At 42.6% G+C, this 18,075-nt stretch overlaps 1 protein-coding gene across 1 annotated transcript in view; it reads right to left on the reverse strand.

Moving 5' to 3' along the window:
- The window catches only part of SGMS1 (sphingomyelin synthase 1), a 36,928-nt gene that overhangs the window by 4,341 nt on the left and 14,512 nt on the right, over window positions 1–18,075 (reverse strand). The window contains exons 2-4 of the mRNA XM_009332765.1: window positions 9,629–10,471; window positions 4,242–4,359; window positions 604–757 (exon numbers count right to left, since the gene is read on the reverse strand). Coding sequence (XP_009331040.1) covers window positions 604–757; window positions 4,242–4,359; window positions 9,629–10,251 — 895 coding nt within the window. The 5' untranslated portion in view covers window positions 10,252–10,471. The remainder of the gene's footprint in view (window positions 1–603; window positions 758–4,241; window positions 4,360–9,628; window positions 10,472–18,075) is intronic.

The following is an 18,075-nucleotide window of genomic DNA, read 5'->3' on the forward strand; positions in this document are numbered from 1 at the left end:
GCTGAGATCACAAAATAAGTATCATTCTCTTAAGGTGAAACTTAAAATTGTACTCAGGGGTAATGAGATCCTTGGACAATAGAAAGGTTATGAAATCTTTGAGAAACAGGCCCAATACATAACCATATAATACACCCTAGTCAGTAAATTAACTGATTTGTATTTCAACATTGATTCTACATAATGGCAATCCATTCCTCTTACCTTTCATAAAAGATAAATGCATACATTAAGGCCTGATTCTTGCAAAATGAGCAACCTTGCATTCAGCATAGCATTCATCTCTCTCTAGATTAGGAGACGCATATGGTGAATGAAATACCATTCATCAGGTAGGGTGCGATGAAGGTTTCAATTCTATTGTAAACAAAATTTTTTTTAAAATAAAATGCTTATTTCAGACATCTACACGGTAAAGTGTTTTATTTTGTCTCCAAAGTTTTCTTTTTCAGTAAGCCCTATGTCTCTGAAATTCTATTATTTTTATTTAATTGAAAAAGTGTGCATTTTTACTTTAATTGTATTTACCCATCAGCACAATAATTCTTCAATTAGCAAGGAATTATACAACAGGAGATTCCACATGAACAGTAACGAACTTACACTCTTTGATAAATAAGTACGTAAGAGTTAATATGACAGTGTGACCGCTGTACAGATAGTCGCCGCACATGTTGTGGGATCCTGTGATGGACAATCCTCCTCCAGCAATCAGTTTCATTATTCTTCGCAGATGAGATTCCCAGTCTCCAAAAAGCTGGTGGAAGAGTAAAACACAAACGCACAGTAAAATATCAGCACTAACCTTTCAGAGTTTAAAGCAACGGTGTTAGCCAGCAACTTTGCCTTTCAGTTATTCTCTCTTTTTGCTTTGATACACAAGATCAATCAGTAAATCCACAGCCTTTTCCAAAAGCTAGCAGCACATTTCTAGAAGGAAAAAGACTGGAAATGAGACATGAGTTTATTTTTTTTATTGATGTTTTGCATCTATTATAACTAGTACTCATGTGAGCACAGGCCGTATGCACCTCCATCCGTTTGTCTAAAATATTATTTTATTTGAAGTATTCAATGTATGAAGAATCAAGGAAATTATTACAATTTCCCTATAAATATAGTATCTCAAAGGACTACTGTTTTTTCCTATGCTCACAATATAGATTGAAAAGGCATGGAAAAAAGGCAATCTTGTTTACACACATATTTGTGTGTGTGTGTACGTGTGTAAAAACCCTTTACATCAGGTCACTTCCAGCTGCAATGAAAAACATGGCATCTTTTCAGTATAATACAAAAGCAAAAAAATGGTCCAAAAGTTGTTAAAACTCCTGTCAGTGGCAGAGTGCTACACTTACAGCAAAACAGGTAGGTGAGTAAAAATTGTTTTCTATGTTATTTATAAGTACTTATTGCTGCTACCACGTAAAGGCGTAATCTTCCTCCCAGGTCTTGTTGGCAGCCTTTGCTAATGCTTGTGGCTGTGCAGGAAAATGATTTTTAGTAGGAATCTTCAAGCAGAGCTAATGGGTTCAGATCTCTTTTTATTCATTATATTCTTGCACTGGGATATACAATGGGGGTGTATATATATATACGTATGAACCTCACATGTGTACAGTGAGGTTCAGAATGATGACTCTTGGAAAACCTATGACTTCTGTAATACAGTCTCAAAAATCCAGCTTTACCAATAAAAAGGAATTAAAAATATTTCCAGCTATAGCTAGAATTTTGTCATGTTCTCTAAACATCTGTTTTTCCTTCTGTTCAGGAGGCAATGCACTCTAAAATAAATCAAGCTTAATTTAATTCATCTTGTTCGTAACAGCGCAGGCCCTACAGATGATAATCCAACAGAAAACAGGATGAACTGTGCAAGCTGTACATCCAGCTGCTGAAACCCAGATTCAATGTACAGAAGAGAGTATCTCACTCCAAACTCTAAGGCCTCCCACCACCCCGCCTTGGAAAGTCTTCAAAATCATCTCTTTCCACTTCACATTTCAGAAGAAACATATATGGTGTTTGTCAGAGCACAGTGACAAACTTCTGTGCTGGCTTTAACTCACACAATCCATGTGAGCAACGGGGACGTTCCTCCACACCTGATGGATTTGCTCTGACCCACCTCCAACCCATAATGCTGGCTCAGAGGGTATTCCTGAAAAAACTTCAATTTGCCTTAGGAAAGCCAAACCGAAGCAAACTAAGTCCTTCTGGTGAGGACGCCCCTCTCCCTCCTCCCAGGTGACCGAAGGGCAGCTGGCTGGCACTGCCCCAAGACTTTGCTTTTGCCGCTCCCAGCTCTAAAACAAGCCCAAATGTTAAACAAATCCACAAACAAAATGTATGCCGTGGGACAAGCACAACCAGGATGTACTGAGCAGCTCCAGGACCCAACAGGAAGCAGAAACCATCTGAGCTCAAAGGAGTAGGACTAATGGATCAATGCATGCGACTACACGTGCTGCATCCTTACCCCATTTTATGAAGTTTTAAAATCCATGGTAACCATTTAACAGTCAGAAGGAAACACAGATCCCCCTGGCTGGCCATTAAAGGCAAGTTTTTCTTTTATTTTAAAGCTCGGTTTTGCTTTAAGAAGTGGAAATTATTAATTTCTGACAGATTTAAACAGGGTCTTTGCAGCAATTAAACATTTCCTGCTAACAGTTCCTTACAAAACATTAAAACACTCCCCAAAGCCCACTCTTCATAATCATATATAACTCAGTAAGGTGTTGAGAGGTTATTCTTTTCCCACCAGTATATTTATAGCTTTCAGGAAAGCCCAGCTAATCCTTAGTCTTATCAGGGCAACAGAGGAGCACAACATAGGCTTGTCTTAATACTTGAGTAATGAGACGGACTTGCCAACACTATAAATTTCCAAAAATGGCAGACTTACTCACTTCAGCCCATAAATACCTGTGTTCTTTCTTTTTTAATTTCATAATGGCTGACTGATCAAATACAATGTTGACTCCTCTCCCACTCGCTTCTCTTTACAAAAGACCTCAGTCCCTCAAAAAGCCACACGTGGCTTGGCAAACGCTCTGCCTTGTCAAACAACTGGTGCAGTACATTCATTGGCTTTATTTCCCCCAGGAACCGAGGCGTTTCGGCTTTGCTTGCAGGCACCAGCAATCCTCACCGAAACAGCACGTGTACTGGGTCGAATCAGGATTTTACTACCTGTAAATCAGTGATTTTACTACCTGTCATCTAACATGGCTGTGCACACAAAGCAATTGAACTGTGTGTGCAGTAGATATTTCACAGAAATTACTCCCCCTCCCCCCCCGCCCCGCCTTTCTCCTGCTTAAATCAAGCTATCCCCCCCCCCCCCCCCCCCCCGCCTTTCTCCTGCTTAAATCAAGCTATAGCACAAACAACCCCAGGAGGGGCACAGAGATGAACCACTATGGAGAAAGAGCACTTGTGTCTAATATATGCACCTTGTTCCCTACCGTAGAAGTCCAGTCTGTATTAGACTGCATTTCCCTACCACAAACAGCATGCTGCAGTAAGGGCCACACTTCCACCAATACTTGTGTGATATGAGACGGATGCAACACCACCATCCCTGTCCCATCTCCATCCCGAGCACGTGAATTACCCTTCAAGGCTGACTATAAGGGTCTTGCCTAAGCACCTCTGTCTCAGTAGCTTGGTTTCAGCCACGGCTTTTGTAAGCCCTTTTTATTCCTCAGCACAACAAACAGGAGTCAGTGCTAGACTGAGGAGGAGGTGGCAAGTCCTAACACGATTGCAAAAATACATGCAGGGACAAACAGCTGCAAAGGAGACAGAGTTTCACCAGCCTTAGAAAAGTCTCTTTAGGCCATTTTCAAACACAAACCATACTTGGATTTGACACACTGAAGTGTTTAGAAATAAATGAGTCACACGTGGCACCTCCGCAGGTTGCACACCTTTGACTGCTTTGGTGGAGATCGAAAAATGCTGATTGTGCAAATTAGTTGAAAATGCTACAGGAATTGCAGAGATTAGTGCTTCAAAAAGGGTGGGAATGCCTGCACTGCCCCAAAGCACCTGTCAACACCTTCACCGAGAGAGAAGGTGATGATCTGCAGAAGGACATCCCCATCATGCCAAACTGGTATTTTCAAAATTAGCAACAATTATTGAGAAAGTGTTGCTCACAGTTTTGGTAACAGCAGGACAAGCAAAAACATAGAGATTTAAATATGGAAAGGCAGCCAGAAGAAGTTTACCTTTGGAGAACACTTGAAATGCATGCCAGGTACTGGGAGTGTAGTCACATACATTGTAATACACCGATACAGGTATAGTGTGCCAACTATACAGAAAAATCTTCTGCTAATTATAGACCTAGAAGGAAGAAGGGAAGAAAAAAAAAAAAAAAGAGAGAGAGGAAAAAAATAAGGAGATCACTCAATGCAAACAAAATATGCAAAGGTAAATAAAATAAACTACCAACTGTTCTCTTCTTGATGCTTTTGAAACCGTGACAGTATCAGCTTACACCTGAGAATACTGAATTACTTTACAAATATTCCCACGCTTTACAGGTCAGAAACACAAGAGCAACTCAACTAACACTACCCATGAAGGTAATTATAGGAAATATAAGGATTAGAATACAAAAGCCTGTGCAGATTTAGTGTTGAAGACATAAAAAGGGATTTCATGCCCCACACCCCTCCATTAGCTTTGAGCGGTCACTAATTTTCTATTCAAGATGAAAAGGAGTGAGTTTATTTTGGCTGACACACACATTTAGTAATTATAAAGGGCTGCTTGAGAAGAAATAGCTTGTATGACCCAAACAAGTGAGAACACATCTTTCCTGGGCAGCATTAAAGAGGAAGCAATTCACATCAGCAGTGAAATCTCCGAAATACAAATTTAGAGCTGCGTTGGCTACAGGACAGGGTGTTTTCATGGGAAGCCACTCTCAAGGCAAGCAGCCATAGCTGCAAAGAGATTTACTCATTGAGGGCTGCCAGCGAGTCGCTGACATACACAAAGAGGGCAGATGCAATTTTGGGGTACTGTGATGCAGTTCTACAAAACCAGCAAGAGCACATGGGGTAAAGAGCTGCAGCTTCAACTCAGGAGTGACAGCCAGCCCCAAAACTGGCCCATAGAGTTTCACTGCTACGTACCAGCTAATAATATCACAAGGAAAGAGCTACGACAATTAAACCCCTTCTGGAACATCCATCAGGACAGGAGCAACTTCTATCTGAGCTCATATAGAGTTCAGCAAAGAGAAATCACTGCCAGCGTTATAAAAATCAAGGGCAAATCCAGTTACAGCAGTTCATGACCTTAACCACATCAACCCTTTGCATCCTGCTGGTTACAGACCTTGTTGGTTTCAACTGATTTTAAATTGTGGTTATTTACAATTATGATCATTTGGGGAATACAAGGGTTGCAACACAAGCTGCAAATTCTGGCATCCATTTGTTGCTGTTTTGAAGCGTCTACTTTTTAAAAAATAATATTTCTATCAAGCTGAGCTCTTTCGAAGCTCAAAATTGGCCATCTTTTCTATTTTTAATAGCTTTTGGCAGTTATTAAGCTGTAGCGCTCCACTCTTGGAGGAGTATGACTTTGCAGTGCCAGATCAATAACAACTTGAGTGTCTTAATTTATCAGAAAAGCTTCAACTATTCCAGTGTAAATGCATTTTGCACTCCAGTGCTCACTGCTATTGAAACACAGTATTTCATATTTTTTCTTCCCCCTCCTGGTGTAACCGTGGACAAAGCTCGGAGTTAAAAATTATACTTTATTAATGTAGCTCCATAGACTGAAAATTAAGAGTGGAAGGCACCATGCCATTGGGGCAGTGGTTTTCCTCTGTGTTTCGTATGGGGGATTTTTCTCTCAGAAGAGTGATCCAATAAAGATCTCACACTTGTGCCTGGCTTTTATAACCAGACATGAACTTGCTTTTCTTTATAACCTGGTATAAAGACAAACAGGAGGGTTGGGGATTAAAGACTGAGCAGCACTGAATTTTGAGAGACCAAGGAAGCAGCAGTGTTTAATTGAGCACTGAACTTTTTTTTTTTTAATTAAAATTACCCATGAACCTACTTGGTTTAGCTGGATTTAGCATATTTTAGCTTAGGAAAGTCTGCGTCAAAGTGCTCTGTACTGTGAAATTAAAAAAAAAAGAGTAAAAAGCCTCACATTTTCCCTTCTCAAAAGGATTTGTGTGTGTGTGTGTGTGTGTGATTATGAGTCAGCTAACAAGTACAACCTCTAAGCTTATTACGGGCCAAGACAACTTTTATTACAACTATCCAGACCTCACCTAACGTGGATAGCGAGCATGCCGCTTTTTCAATCCCATGAGCGAGCGTGCAGGCTGGATGAGATGTCAAGCATGGCCAAAAACCAGCACTGTACTTCTCCCAAAACATCTGGGAATGCTTCCCAGAGAAGTTAACTCTGCCTTGGCAGCTTGCCTGGACTCCTTGAGCTCCCCGCGGTGTCTGCAGAAAAAGGCCTGGGCAGCCTGGAGTCCCCAGCCAAGACCTGCACACCCACCCTGCTCCTGCTTTCTGGTGAGAAACCAACCCAACCCAATGCCATGGACAGTATTCTGTATGGATGTTCAAAGAAAGCTGTCATTGGTTTCCTCGCACCAAATCTAGTGCCTTGCCCTGAAGCCAGCCAGAAGCTCCAGTCTCTACCTGAAGGCAAAATTAATTTTCAGGCAAGAAAACACTAACAGGGGCCAAGGGAAACCCTGCATTATGGTTAGCTGGACAGGCACACCCAACACCCTCTTCCATTTTGGCCCCAACTTTGCAGTCCAACAAAGATGACACGTAGGTCCTATTCAACGTCATCATGCAATCCCTGGACTAAATCTGAGTGATCAGTTATCATGAATGACACATCTCTACCATCCTTCATTTCTTGGGAGAACAGCAAGCTCAGCTTGGGTGAAATCAGGTTATCGGCAAATAATGGATCTGGTAGGATAAGCAATAGGAATTTCACTGCTTGGCAAAGTGTTTCAAAAAGTATGAAACTGTGAAGCTGCCTCCCCTTCAGTCAAAGGTTCAGCCCAGCCACTGTCTGCAATTCAGCTCATGGGTAACAATGCTGCTGGTTCACCAGTGACTCTGAGCTTGCACTTGGAGACATCCACGAATGGTATCTCTATCATCTGAGTAGGCGAGGAACCAGGTCTCATCCTGCCCAGCAATCACCTGGCTTCACGTCTTATCTTCAGATCTCAAATAGAGTGTGGCAATGACCATCCCTGACAACATCAGAGGTCAGAGAAGTGAGGAAGGTCTAGCTGGCTTAATTCCCTCTCTTTATTCTTTAGTTAAGTTTCAAAGGGAGGTGATAACCCATGCCACAAATGTGATTCAGCTCTTTTTATAGCACTTAGTGGTTCACCATCCAAAGCCACGAGAATGAGGTCCTCCAGATAAAGCCACCTCACTGGGCTCCTGTTCCTGTGAGCAGCTCTCCTGCTCTTCCCTTTCTGCTGCTTACCGACAGCTTGGGCATCTTGGACTTCGATACGTCTGCTCATTGACATAAAAGAAGACTTTTGGTCTCCAAAGCATTACGTGACCAGTACACACACTGACCAGTGCTGACCAGCTATTCTAGGGCTGATACTGGGAATGGAAAACTCTGCGACTCCCCGACATCTTCCCCTAACACCAGAAAGAGCCCTTCTAAAGCAAGTAAAAACAAACATATCAAAGCAAATGGGGATGGGGGGGAGCGGGGGAGGGGGGAAATCTTCACATCTATCAATGATACCAACATACTTTATCATCAAGCCAACCCATGTCTCACTGCTACAAAATCTCCAGGGACCTTATGGATTCTGCTGTTCTGAATCTAAAGACTCTGCTCGGCTCCATCACAGGGTGTTTGATCCCTCATACAGCCCTATTAACCTGACACCCCATTCTTGAGAGCAATCCCATGTCACCTTCTCCAGGTGCTTCCCTTGGTTTTGAACATTTATGCTCAGAGACCCCAAGAAAGTTAATAGTCCCCCATGTTCACCATAGGCAACTGGAGCAGTGGGAGAGGAGTTAGCACTGCAGCTACTAACGTAAGAGTGATACTGAAGCTTACAGCCATAAACAAAACAAGAGGCCAAGCCAGGGTAAGTCCTTCCTCAAGTACATACGTGCACATTTAACAAAAAGAACAACAACAACAACAAAAAAAGGCACTTCCACAGTTTTCTGTAAAAATGTACAACAGTTTTAAAATTTCACCTGATAAACATTAAGTAGTATAAAGCAGCAGAAAAGATGAATAAACCATCATCTCAGTCTTGTGGATTACTTAAACATTTGTCACATTCCTATGAAAATCCACAGCTGTGTTGCACAAGGGCATCCTGCCCCAGCTTAGCAATTCTCTCTTTTCAAGCTGCCTGTACCTCATGAAGCTGGTGAACCACATGCTTACATTTAAGTTTTAATGTTTTTCTCCATTATAAGGGTGAGTGATCCATTGGCCTCTGGTTTTCTTTCTTTTAATAAGGGAAAGCTGTAATTCTAAGGTCATTACAAAGTCCTGTGAACCGAAGGATCTTATATTTCACATGGTGGGGCCCAAATTACATTCCTTCCTCAGTTTCCTACACAGGAGTCACAAAAAAGAGTCAGTGAGAAGGTAAAGAATGAGATGTTGTATTAGCAGAGGAGGAGACCCTCTTTGGGCAGCTGTGGGGACATGCTTGTGCCTGGTTTTTGAAAGGAAAGGTGATATGCCACCTCATACTGCTTAAAGCCACTTGACTTTGAACACTTCATTCACAGCCATGGCAGCACAAGGGTTTATCAGACACTCATGGTAAGGCAGCCCAAGGTGTGGATTTACAGCAGTATAAATACCCTAAATTAAGCATGCGCACGCACTCTGTAGAGGGTAAGCGGTAGGTTACTTCCATTGGCAGGCAAACTCGCCCTTACAATTCTGACCAGTATGAGCAAGGGGGCAGACAACCACTAAGACCTTGCAAATTCATTGCATATCTATGCTTTTGCATATTTTATGATTAGTTTTTGACATACTTTCTGTTTGACACCTGTCTCATCTAATGTCAAGCAGAAAATGTACTTCAACACTTTTTCACGCAGCACTGTTTAGGTGCACGGACTAAACCACTGCCTGTTGGTTTTGTCCAAGAGTATCATAATCTTAGGGTAGGTCTTTAAATCAGGCAAACTACAGAGACACTAAATCAATCCCACGGTGGTTTGCAGCTGTCTTCACAACAGTGTGAGCTGTGCTCCCTCTAAACAGACAGGACAGTCAACTGAGTTAAGAACATCATTACATCCAATTCATGGCTTTTTACACATGAAAAGGGTTCAAGTTAATTGTGCAGGCAAACAAGACCAGGGCTTTTCTTAGTTTCTTAGGTAGCAGTTGGACTGAACTTCTCCCTTTTGCACAAGCAGCCCATACAAACTGCAGTTTGCCTATGGCATGATATCTACTTCAGTTCGGGAAACCAAAATCAGAAAGGTCACAAGAATCTTCATTATTTGGATGTAAACCAGTATCTGACCTCCAAAAGCTGTCAGAAGTATACCCTAGCACTCAGTTTTCAAAAGGTTTTACTTACTTGTATTTTAAGAGCAGCCACTGAACAAACCACAGTCCTACAAGGATCATGCCGTTGATTTCACAAATAGAAAAAGCCCATTGCACCCGATCAAAGCGATCAAAAAATGCATCTGGTAGGGGAGGCTGCACCTCCTTGGGAGGCACTCGTTCGTGAACAACTGAGATAGTCACTGTGGTAAAGATGAAACAAAAAAGTGCATAAATAAAAGCCAGGAAAGTCTTGCCCCATTCCATAGGATACTGTGAGCGCTCTGGCTCTGGCATGGGGATCTTTATCATCTCCTTCTTATAGCCATTTGGCATCCCGTTCAGTTTCATTTTACTGCTAAAGCCATTCTCACGTGTGGTGTTGCTCACACTGACACGGATGTGCCCGTTGATGTGCCCGTTTTTGTGAGCCTCAATGTGGTGAGCCATTTTTAAAGTTTCAATCATGTGCAATAGCCGCTGTCCGCTGTCGGAAGACACCCGGGATAGAGGTGTCTTCTTAAAATCCTCCTCCGTGAGGTTGATCAAATCCTGCCCGGTGAAGCTCTTCAATGGCTCACAATACTCCGGCACAGCATTTTCTGTTAGCCAATTCATCACCTCCTCGGGTGACCACAACACCACTTCTTTCATCTTGCCAGGCAGCTGGGGCACAGTCTGACATCGATTTTAAATTGGGCAGCAGTCACTGCAACTCCAGCGTGTTGGAAAGCTCCTCCTTGGCTTCATCTTGTCTGAGGAAGCAGTTTGGTGAGAGGCAAGTCCCCGTCTCTAACCATCCGATATGAGCATCCAGGCGCTGTGGCAAGCATAGGAAACGGTTCACTTCATATTCGTGTTTGCATTCTTCTTCCTGGGGAGGAGAAAAACCCAAATTTTCTATTACTATGCAGCTCTGGTCCATAACCACTACCCAAACTCCTCTTAAAATCATAATACTAATGGATTTAAGGATCTACAGAACAGATGTTTAGTGTTATTTGTGTCACAAACCTTCTCTCTCCCTTACAGACTGGTATCTTAATGCAATGTGTTGCACCTAGTTATTGAATAGGAAGCCTGGCTTTTGTTCTGCAAGGCAAAAATATCTAGTGTACCACAAAAATCGCTTTTCTACAGGTCAGCAACACACAAAAAAATTATGTAGATAAGCAAGGTTATACTCTCCAGGCCAAAGCACCAGCAGGAAAATCAATGCCCAAACAGGTTAGCCTGAAAATAAACAGAAGCATTTAGGTTTGCAGGACTCTAGCAGATGTTTAGCAGCTCTTCAAGGTAAATTTTATGGTTTCCATGGTATACTGCTACAATTCAAATAAATGTCTGTCATCAGCTAAAAAAGGAACCAGCAGAAAAATGAAAGTGAAGCTTTAAAAAAAAAAAAAAAAAAAAGGAACTAGGTCACAAACTTCTACACTGACTTAATTACAAAAATAGCTTAGAAAGCTTAGAAAAGCCGATCACTTTCAATACAAAAATTACATGAAAACAGATGTTACTTGCTGGAACCTCTTCCTGCATTTTTGAGACACAAGCAGCAAAATCCTCAGCACGAGGCAGCAATCACGTGGCAGTGAACACCACCAGCAAATTCCCAGGTTTGAGATGTTTATTCAATGAACAAGCAAAAAATGATCCTCCCCAAAGCAAAGAAAGGAAAACAGTTAGAACCCCTGTCTCCAGCCTGCTGTCCCACAGACCAAGTCTCTCCTGCAGGAGGCTCAGCATCGTAAACACAAAGTGACCTAAAGAAAGTAACAGCATGGGGAAAAAACACTTCATATTTTCAAAAGTCATATCATGTCTTTATTAGCTTAAAGAATATTTTTAGCCTCTTACAAGCTACCAGATGTTTGTCTTTCATCGCAGAGAGCAAAGTTGCCACTGAGTAAAACCAAAATAATCTACATTACTGGCATGATTTGAGTAGAAGTGGTACAAAACAGATACAGAGCTATACTCCTATGCAAAACATGACCATGCTGCACATAAATATATTTTTTGACATGTTACCTCTAAACTGAGCAAGAAACACAAAGCGCAGTTTTTAATCTGTTTCTCCATGGAATGGGTCAGGTCTGGTGATTGAGAAAAGAAAAAGCTTTGGACAAAGGACTGGCAGTACTTCGCGTATGCCACCTCTCACTCGCTGGGCACGCCATGCACGTGCACATATTTAAATCCATGGAGCAAACAGGGGTGAAGATGAATATTTCCCCTTGCGAATATCTGCACTGTTTTAAAACAGCGGAAGAAAGAATACAGCTCTATTTTCTTTTTTTTTTTTTCAGTGGGATTATATGTACTGAGGAAGGCTTTTAGCCACGGATTGCTTCATTATTCAAGTTGTGTTTAGCAAATCGGTATTTAGTTACACAGCTCTGAACATGGAAAAAAAGGATGGATTGAATTATGCATGTCAACCCACATTAAAAACTCCTACAAGACTTTGACCGAAGGAGAGCAGCTTGGCTCTCTACCACGCTGGTCTCCGCTGTACTCGCTGTAGTCATGTTATCACAGGGCACCTGAAATCCTGGGTCTGGCACCAGCCGCAGCACAAAGCTCAAGCATGAACCCCGCATCCTTACTCTATGCTGGGGAGAGCTGGTGTCACCAGCAGTTATGGGAAGATGTTTTGACTCCAGCTCCCCATTTGGCCTGAGTCTGTGCATTAAGGGCGATGTCAGCCTTGAGCTACCTCACTTACTAATGCCTGTGGCTCGACTCACTCACTGCAGACCAAGGAGATGGAAACACCGTTGCCTTTTTGATGTCCACAATATTTCAGTCTCAAGTGATTCACCAGTAATTCACAACTCAAGGAATCGGTGTCTATGTGAAGGAAAATGCAACACACACTTTCACACTTGTCCTAGGGTTGAAACTCAGGTTGAAATGCATGAGATGCAGCACCAGAAACTGCGCAGCATCAAATTCACAACTAATATTAATAGACTTCTCTACGGGCTTGCTGTTTTCAAGGGTAGCACCTTATAATCTTGATAAAGCCTAAGTTAGTTATTTTTTAATCCTGTTACAACACCTGGGCTCTTAGCCTGCAGCAGGACCTCATATACCCGTGCCATTTAACAGCTACATCGGCTGCGTCTCCAAGTTTTGCTTTACAAATTTCAGCATAGATTTGGAGTTGTGGGAGCACTCTGTGTACACCACGAGGTGGGGCAATATTAAACCTTTTCAATTTTAAACACTGGAGTAACTGAATCACAGTTTCCCAACCACTCAGAAAAGAGGAAAGCGGACCTTTAACCATTATCCTCCCGACATACCAGTCTTTCTGTCCAGCCCCTGACAACATACTGCAAGCCTCCTGTGTGCTTAAGGATTCAGGATCCTAAAGACACAGTGCAAAGGGCTGCATTCACCACCGTTCAGGAGCCTGTAGCCAACCTTCAAATTACATCTCCTTACTTACCATGCGCATACATCTCCTCCTGCTGCAGCTAAGCTTGTAGGTTTTAAGATGAGCACTGTGTGGAGCCTAAAAGAACAAAAATCTCTTGCCAGCTGCAAATACTACTCTGATACTGGCACAGGAGTCATAATATGCTGGTGTAACCCCATGATACCTGGCTTGGCAGTGTTATGAGAAACAGCAAATGTGTGTGTCTTGCAGTAAAACTGCAGGGTTTGGCAATACTGCTAAAAACTACAATCAATTCAGAAACTTGCTCGTGCTTTAAACTCACCATCAGTAATGCTATTAAAGGTACCATACAGAAGAATAAAAATTGCTCAACTCCAATTTTTGTGTCTTTATGAATTATAAAATGTAATTCTATCTCAATAGTCTTTGTTGGTTTTAAAAATGAGAAATCCCATCTCACACACAGAGGCATACACTTTTGCCCCATCTCGTCCTCTGTGGATGGATGGACAACAATGGCATGGGGTTCACCAAGGAGCAAGAAGCTACTGAGCAGAAAGCTTCAGTCCTCACAGATGACGTTTCTGGAAGCACGAGCACAGCACTGGCCAGGTGCAATCTCAGCCCGCTGCTATCACACCACCAGCATGTAAATCACTATCAAGCACCTCTGGTAAAAGCAGAGTAACTGATACTCATGGGAGGAAGGCTTAGAGGAAAGAAAATACTCTGCCAAGGATGCAGGCCATGGAGTCGTTTTTGTTGAGAGTTAAAACGAGGAAAAACAACTGAAATTTCTAACAAACATCTATCATTCAAATCTCCATATCACAGCCTGTCTAATGGGGGAGGAATAGACAAAAAAGCTTCTTTACTAACACCTTCCAGCTTGTCACATTAAAAATACATTGTTTTCTATTGTGCGTTCATGAAAGCTTTATCAGGTGAGGTTCGCATAAACGATATGGGAGACTAACAGCTCTTGCTGGCCCCCTTGCTTCCACAAAAGGTCTCCTGTCCACAAAAGCTGAAGACAGAAGGTGGGGATGGGCATCAGGTGCTGCCCAGCCACATCCACTGGCTTAGCTTGGTCCCACTGCCCCAGCAAGGCATGGGGACAGGCAGGGGGATGGGCGCACACCCAAGCCTCCCCAGCTCTGATGTGAGTTGTTAGCTTGGGCCAGGCAACTAAAACGCTCCCTCCATTTGCAGCAGACCTGCTTCATTAAGGAGCCTGTATCAGATAATGAATTATAAATAACAATACGATTATCATAATAATACCAATTGCACTATGATAATGATGCCGTGTAAAACCGGTATCTCAAAATACCCACACCACAAGACTGAGCAGGATGAAATAACTTCAGCAAGGGCCCCAGTTCCCACCTCCTCGTGTTTACATGACCTTTTTTCCCCTGTTCCCAGCAATTATTAAAGTGCTAACTCAAAACTTTCAGATCCTTTTCCACTTTCCCGACAGGGAGTATTTCCCACCACCACTTCAATCTGCCTGTATGAGTGTTGTAATACCATGACTATGGCCACCTCAGTGGGTTAAACAAGTATTTGAGAGCGCACTACATAACCTTGCATATCAAGATCTGTTCTCTGTTGCATTGCTTTGTGGAGATGCGGTTGGGCATAAGGACTGAACGTGGGAGCATCCATCCCGTTGGTTAAAGGACAAGACAATCAGCAATAAAATCATCAGCTGGCTACACCTCCACACTTGACTTGGCAGCCACGGTGCACAAAACTCTGGAGTTTTCTGTCTCTAGGTCTGCTTGGAGGATAATTAAGTACTCACGCTACTGGATGTCACTGTTTCAGATTTTGTTTCAAAGTCCATGGGCTCACCGCCAAGTGAGCGATGGACATCCCTGGGGAAGGCAGCCCGAGACTTTCTCTGGGATGGCTGCAGGGTCCACAGAGCAGTAACCTCCCTCCACAACCCCGGAGCTGGCTTACAGGTTAACATGCTGTTCCCTATTACCTCTAAACTCTCAAGCAGAAAGTATTACATCTTGCAATTAACACTGATGAGACAAAGCCACATCCACAAAGACCCCCAAAATCAGTTTGTTCATCTCCGATCTCCTCCTAAAGCACTTTGAAGCCTGATCGAAGAAAACCTAAGTCTTCCCAAATCAAATCATGCCTTCTTCATGTTTGTACAGTGCTTTTATTCTCTAAGCAAGGACCTTGCTGCTAAGGCAACAATCACTATAGAAATCAGTAAAATAACCAGCCATTTCAGAAACTGCGACGAGCTCCTCACCAGGAGCCAAGGAGATTTTCAAATCCTTTCAGAGGCAGTGGGTGTGTTTCAGTTGCAACACTGAGCATCCTTCCCAAACACCCTAGAAAAGTTAAGATGATAAAACCATTAGTAAAAAATAGTGTTAAAATGAGTGAGGTCCAGGGCTAAGCACAGTTTGAAGACAAAATAATGACATTTTCTCCCTTGAAAAACAAATGCTGAGATGCACACACGTAAGCAGGAGAAAATCAACTGCTGTAAGGATTGAAGTTTTAATGCTTTAGAAACCAACCCACAAGTGAATTTCCCAAATCCCCTGGTGAACAGAAGTTACATGGAGACTCAATACTCCGAATGAAAGCCAGGAGCTCTTGTCCTGCATTTTTACAGCACAAAACAAACTATTCATAACAGCAGGGTCTGAGTCACTGCTACAGTCAATTCCTCTATGGGCATTTTATCATCACTAACAATAATGCTCCAACACCTCAATAACCAGACGTCCTGTACTTGCAAAGCACTTCTGCATGCCAATTTGCAACAAAAGGGCAATGCCTGCCACAAATTATGTGCTGGATATCACTAACGAGCTCTCAAGCAATGTACCGAATTGCTTCCCTCCCTCCAGGATAGCTTTGCCTCCAAACCAGAGATCGCCCCTTGCAAGAGGCTGTGCCGCTAGCAAGCAAGAGACTGTTGATATTTTAAAACATTACAATAAAGCTGGTTTTGTGCTGTAAATACAAATATATGCAAATACAAAATATCTGTAAGTATAAAATTGAGGCACAGATGGGCTCATGAGTTTCACAGAGCTCTGAGATAGGCTTCCAAGGTCGGTCCCAGATGGAAAACATTGTCCTGTGGACACAAAGTCAGAGCGAGCAGAATTACTACTACGAAAAGAGATGCTGGGACCAATATGTGAAGCAACACCCCCGTACCCTGAATAGCTACTTACGCAGCTTCAGAGAGAGAAAAAAAATTGCCTGCATACTACATAAATCCCCAAGCAGCCCATTTTTTCTAAATAACGCTATTGGAAGAAGAAAAAAACCCCCACTGTATATTTCCTATCCTAATTTAACAAAAAAAATAAGAAACAAAAATCCAACCACAGGCAGGGATATCAGCATAACAGCTCTGAACCCAAGCCCGGAGTTCAGTGGCAAGGATTTAAAAATTAAAGTACTTGCATCAAATCTGAATAACCAAACAGTTCATCTTCAGATGGGAAACACTGCTAGTGAATATCTCCATCTCTGCTAGAAAAACGCATCATCTATACTGCATGCGTGTATGCGTATAGGTATATACATGCACACATTCTGTGCTAGGTGAGAGAGACACATTTTCCCTCCAAACCTGATGAAGCCTCATTCCCTTGCTTCTTTGTAGCCCTACATCTCTTTGCTCAACTTTCTTCCTCCCCCTTCTTCTTCCTTGGGCTTGGAAGTAGTTATGGAAACCAGCAAACACTCACCAGAAGGCTTCACCTGACCAGCAATCTCATCATGGGAGCAGTTGCTAGGCAGGGCTTTTGTTTTGACACTACGGAAATCCTGCTTCGAGTGATCCGGGGGTGGAAAGGATGGGGTGGGGAGGGCAGGTCCTGCCTTTGGTTTAAAGTTACAAACAATTGTTTCAGACTGAAAAGTCTCCTCAAACGCAGGAGGGAGAGCCATGCGCCAGGACCAGAGCCCCAGCTGGCACCTGCAGGAACAGCTATGGGATTTCTGCCTATAGCAGGGATAACCCAAGCGCACGTCTCACTTTGTACTGTGTACCACAATCCTAATGTCTAAATCCTGAAGTAATGCAACACCTACAACAGAAGCGGGATGAATATTAGCTTATTTTTGAATGGCTGCAATAGAAAACCCACCTTCCAACTCCCCACCCCAAATGCTTTTAGTTCTGTGCAAGAAAGGTGCAAACACCACCACAAAGTTAATTTGGGGGGGGGCAGGGCGGGAAACCCAACCACAACTACATTTAACTTCTAAGAATATTATCGTTGAGAGAAAGTGGGTTTGTACTATTTCAGCCCTCCACCTGCAAAGGGGTATGTGAAAATATTAATGGACCGTCACAAGTCCTTTACACATGGGTAATCTGCTTCAACACCAGGATCTTTAATTCTTCAAGCAAAGACTTCTACAGCAGGACTCAACCCACCCACCGCCATCAGTCACTTCTTTGTAATATACAAACAAAAACGCCCATGGATACCATTCAAACTTTGCACATCTGGTTTCTGGACCGAAGCAACCCTAAGCATTTCTGGGCTCTGTGCTCAGGTGGCAGCAAGCTTTGGCCATCTTCTCCAACACAGCTAAACACATGTCTGTGTTACGCCTCGGGATCTGGGTCAGCCAGAGATAGGGCAGAGCTGGAAATAGAGCCGCATGTCCTCATGCAACCTCTGAGCTAACTCTGTTACTAAAGAGCACAAAACGATACTTGCCTTCCTCTTCAAACTATCCAAACCTTCTTATATTTATATGCACACAACAGAAGACCTTGGAAGGAAAACAGATGAAACACTGAAAAAAGCAGAAAAAGTGGTTTTTCTTCCCACAAGGCATAGAAATGGGGAGAGGATGGGATAGGGCAGGATGGAAACAAGAAAATAAGGAGAGACTAAATGTTTGTGACATTGCTCTGTATTTTAACTCCGTTAACCAAGTTCAGATGTTTTGGGTTTTTTTGGCTTTTAGCTACATTGAATACCTAAAAATCATTTATTGTTCGAAAGTCAGATTTGTGGTGAGGCTCCAGAAACCTAAGTAGTAGCAAGAAC

The sequence above is a fragment of the Pygoscelis adeliae genome, unplaced genomic scaffold (genome assembly GCF_000699105.1).
Source record: "Pygoscelis adeliae isolate BGI_AS28 unplaced genomic scaffold, ASM69910v1 Scaffold139, whole genome shotgun sequence".
NCBI lineage: Eukaryota > Metazoa > Chordata > Aves > Sphenisciformes > Spheniscidae > Pygoscelis > Pygoscelis adeliae.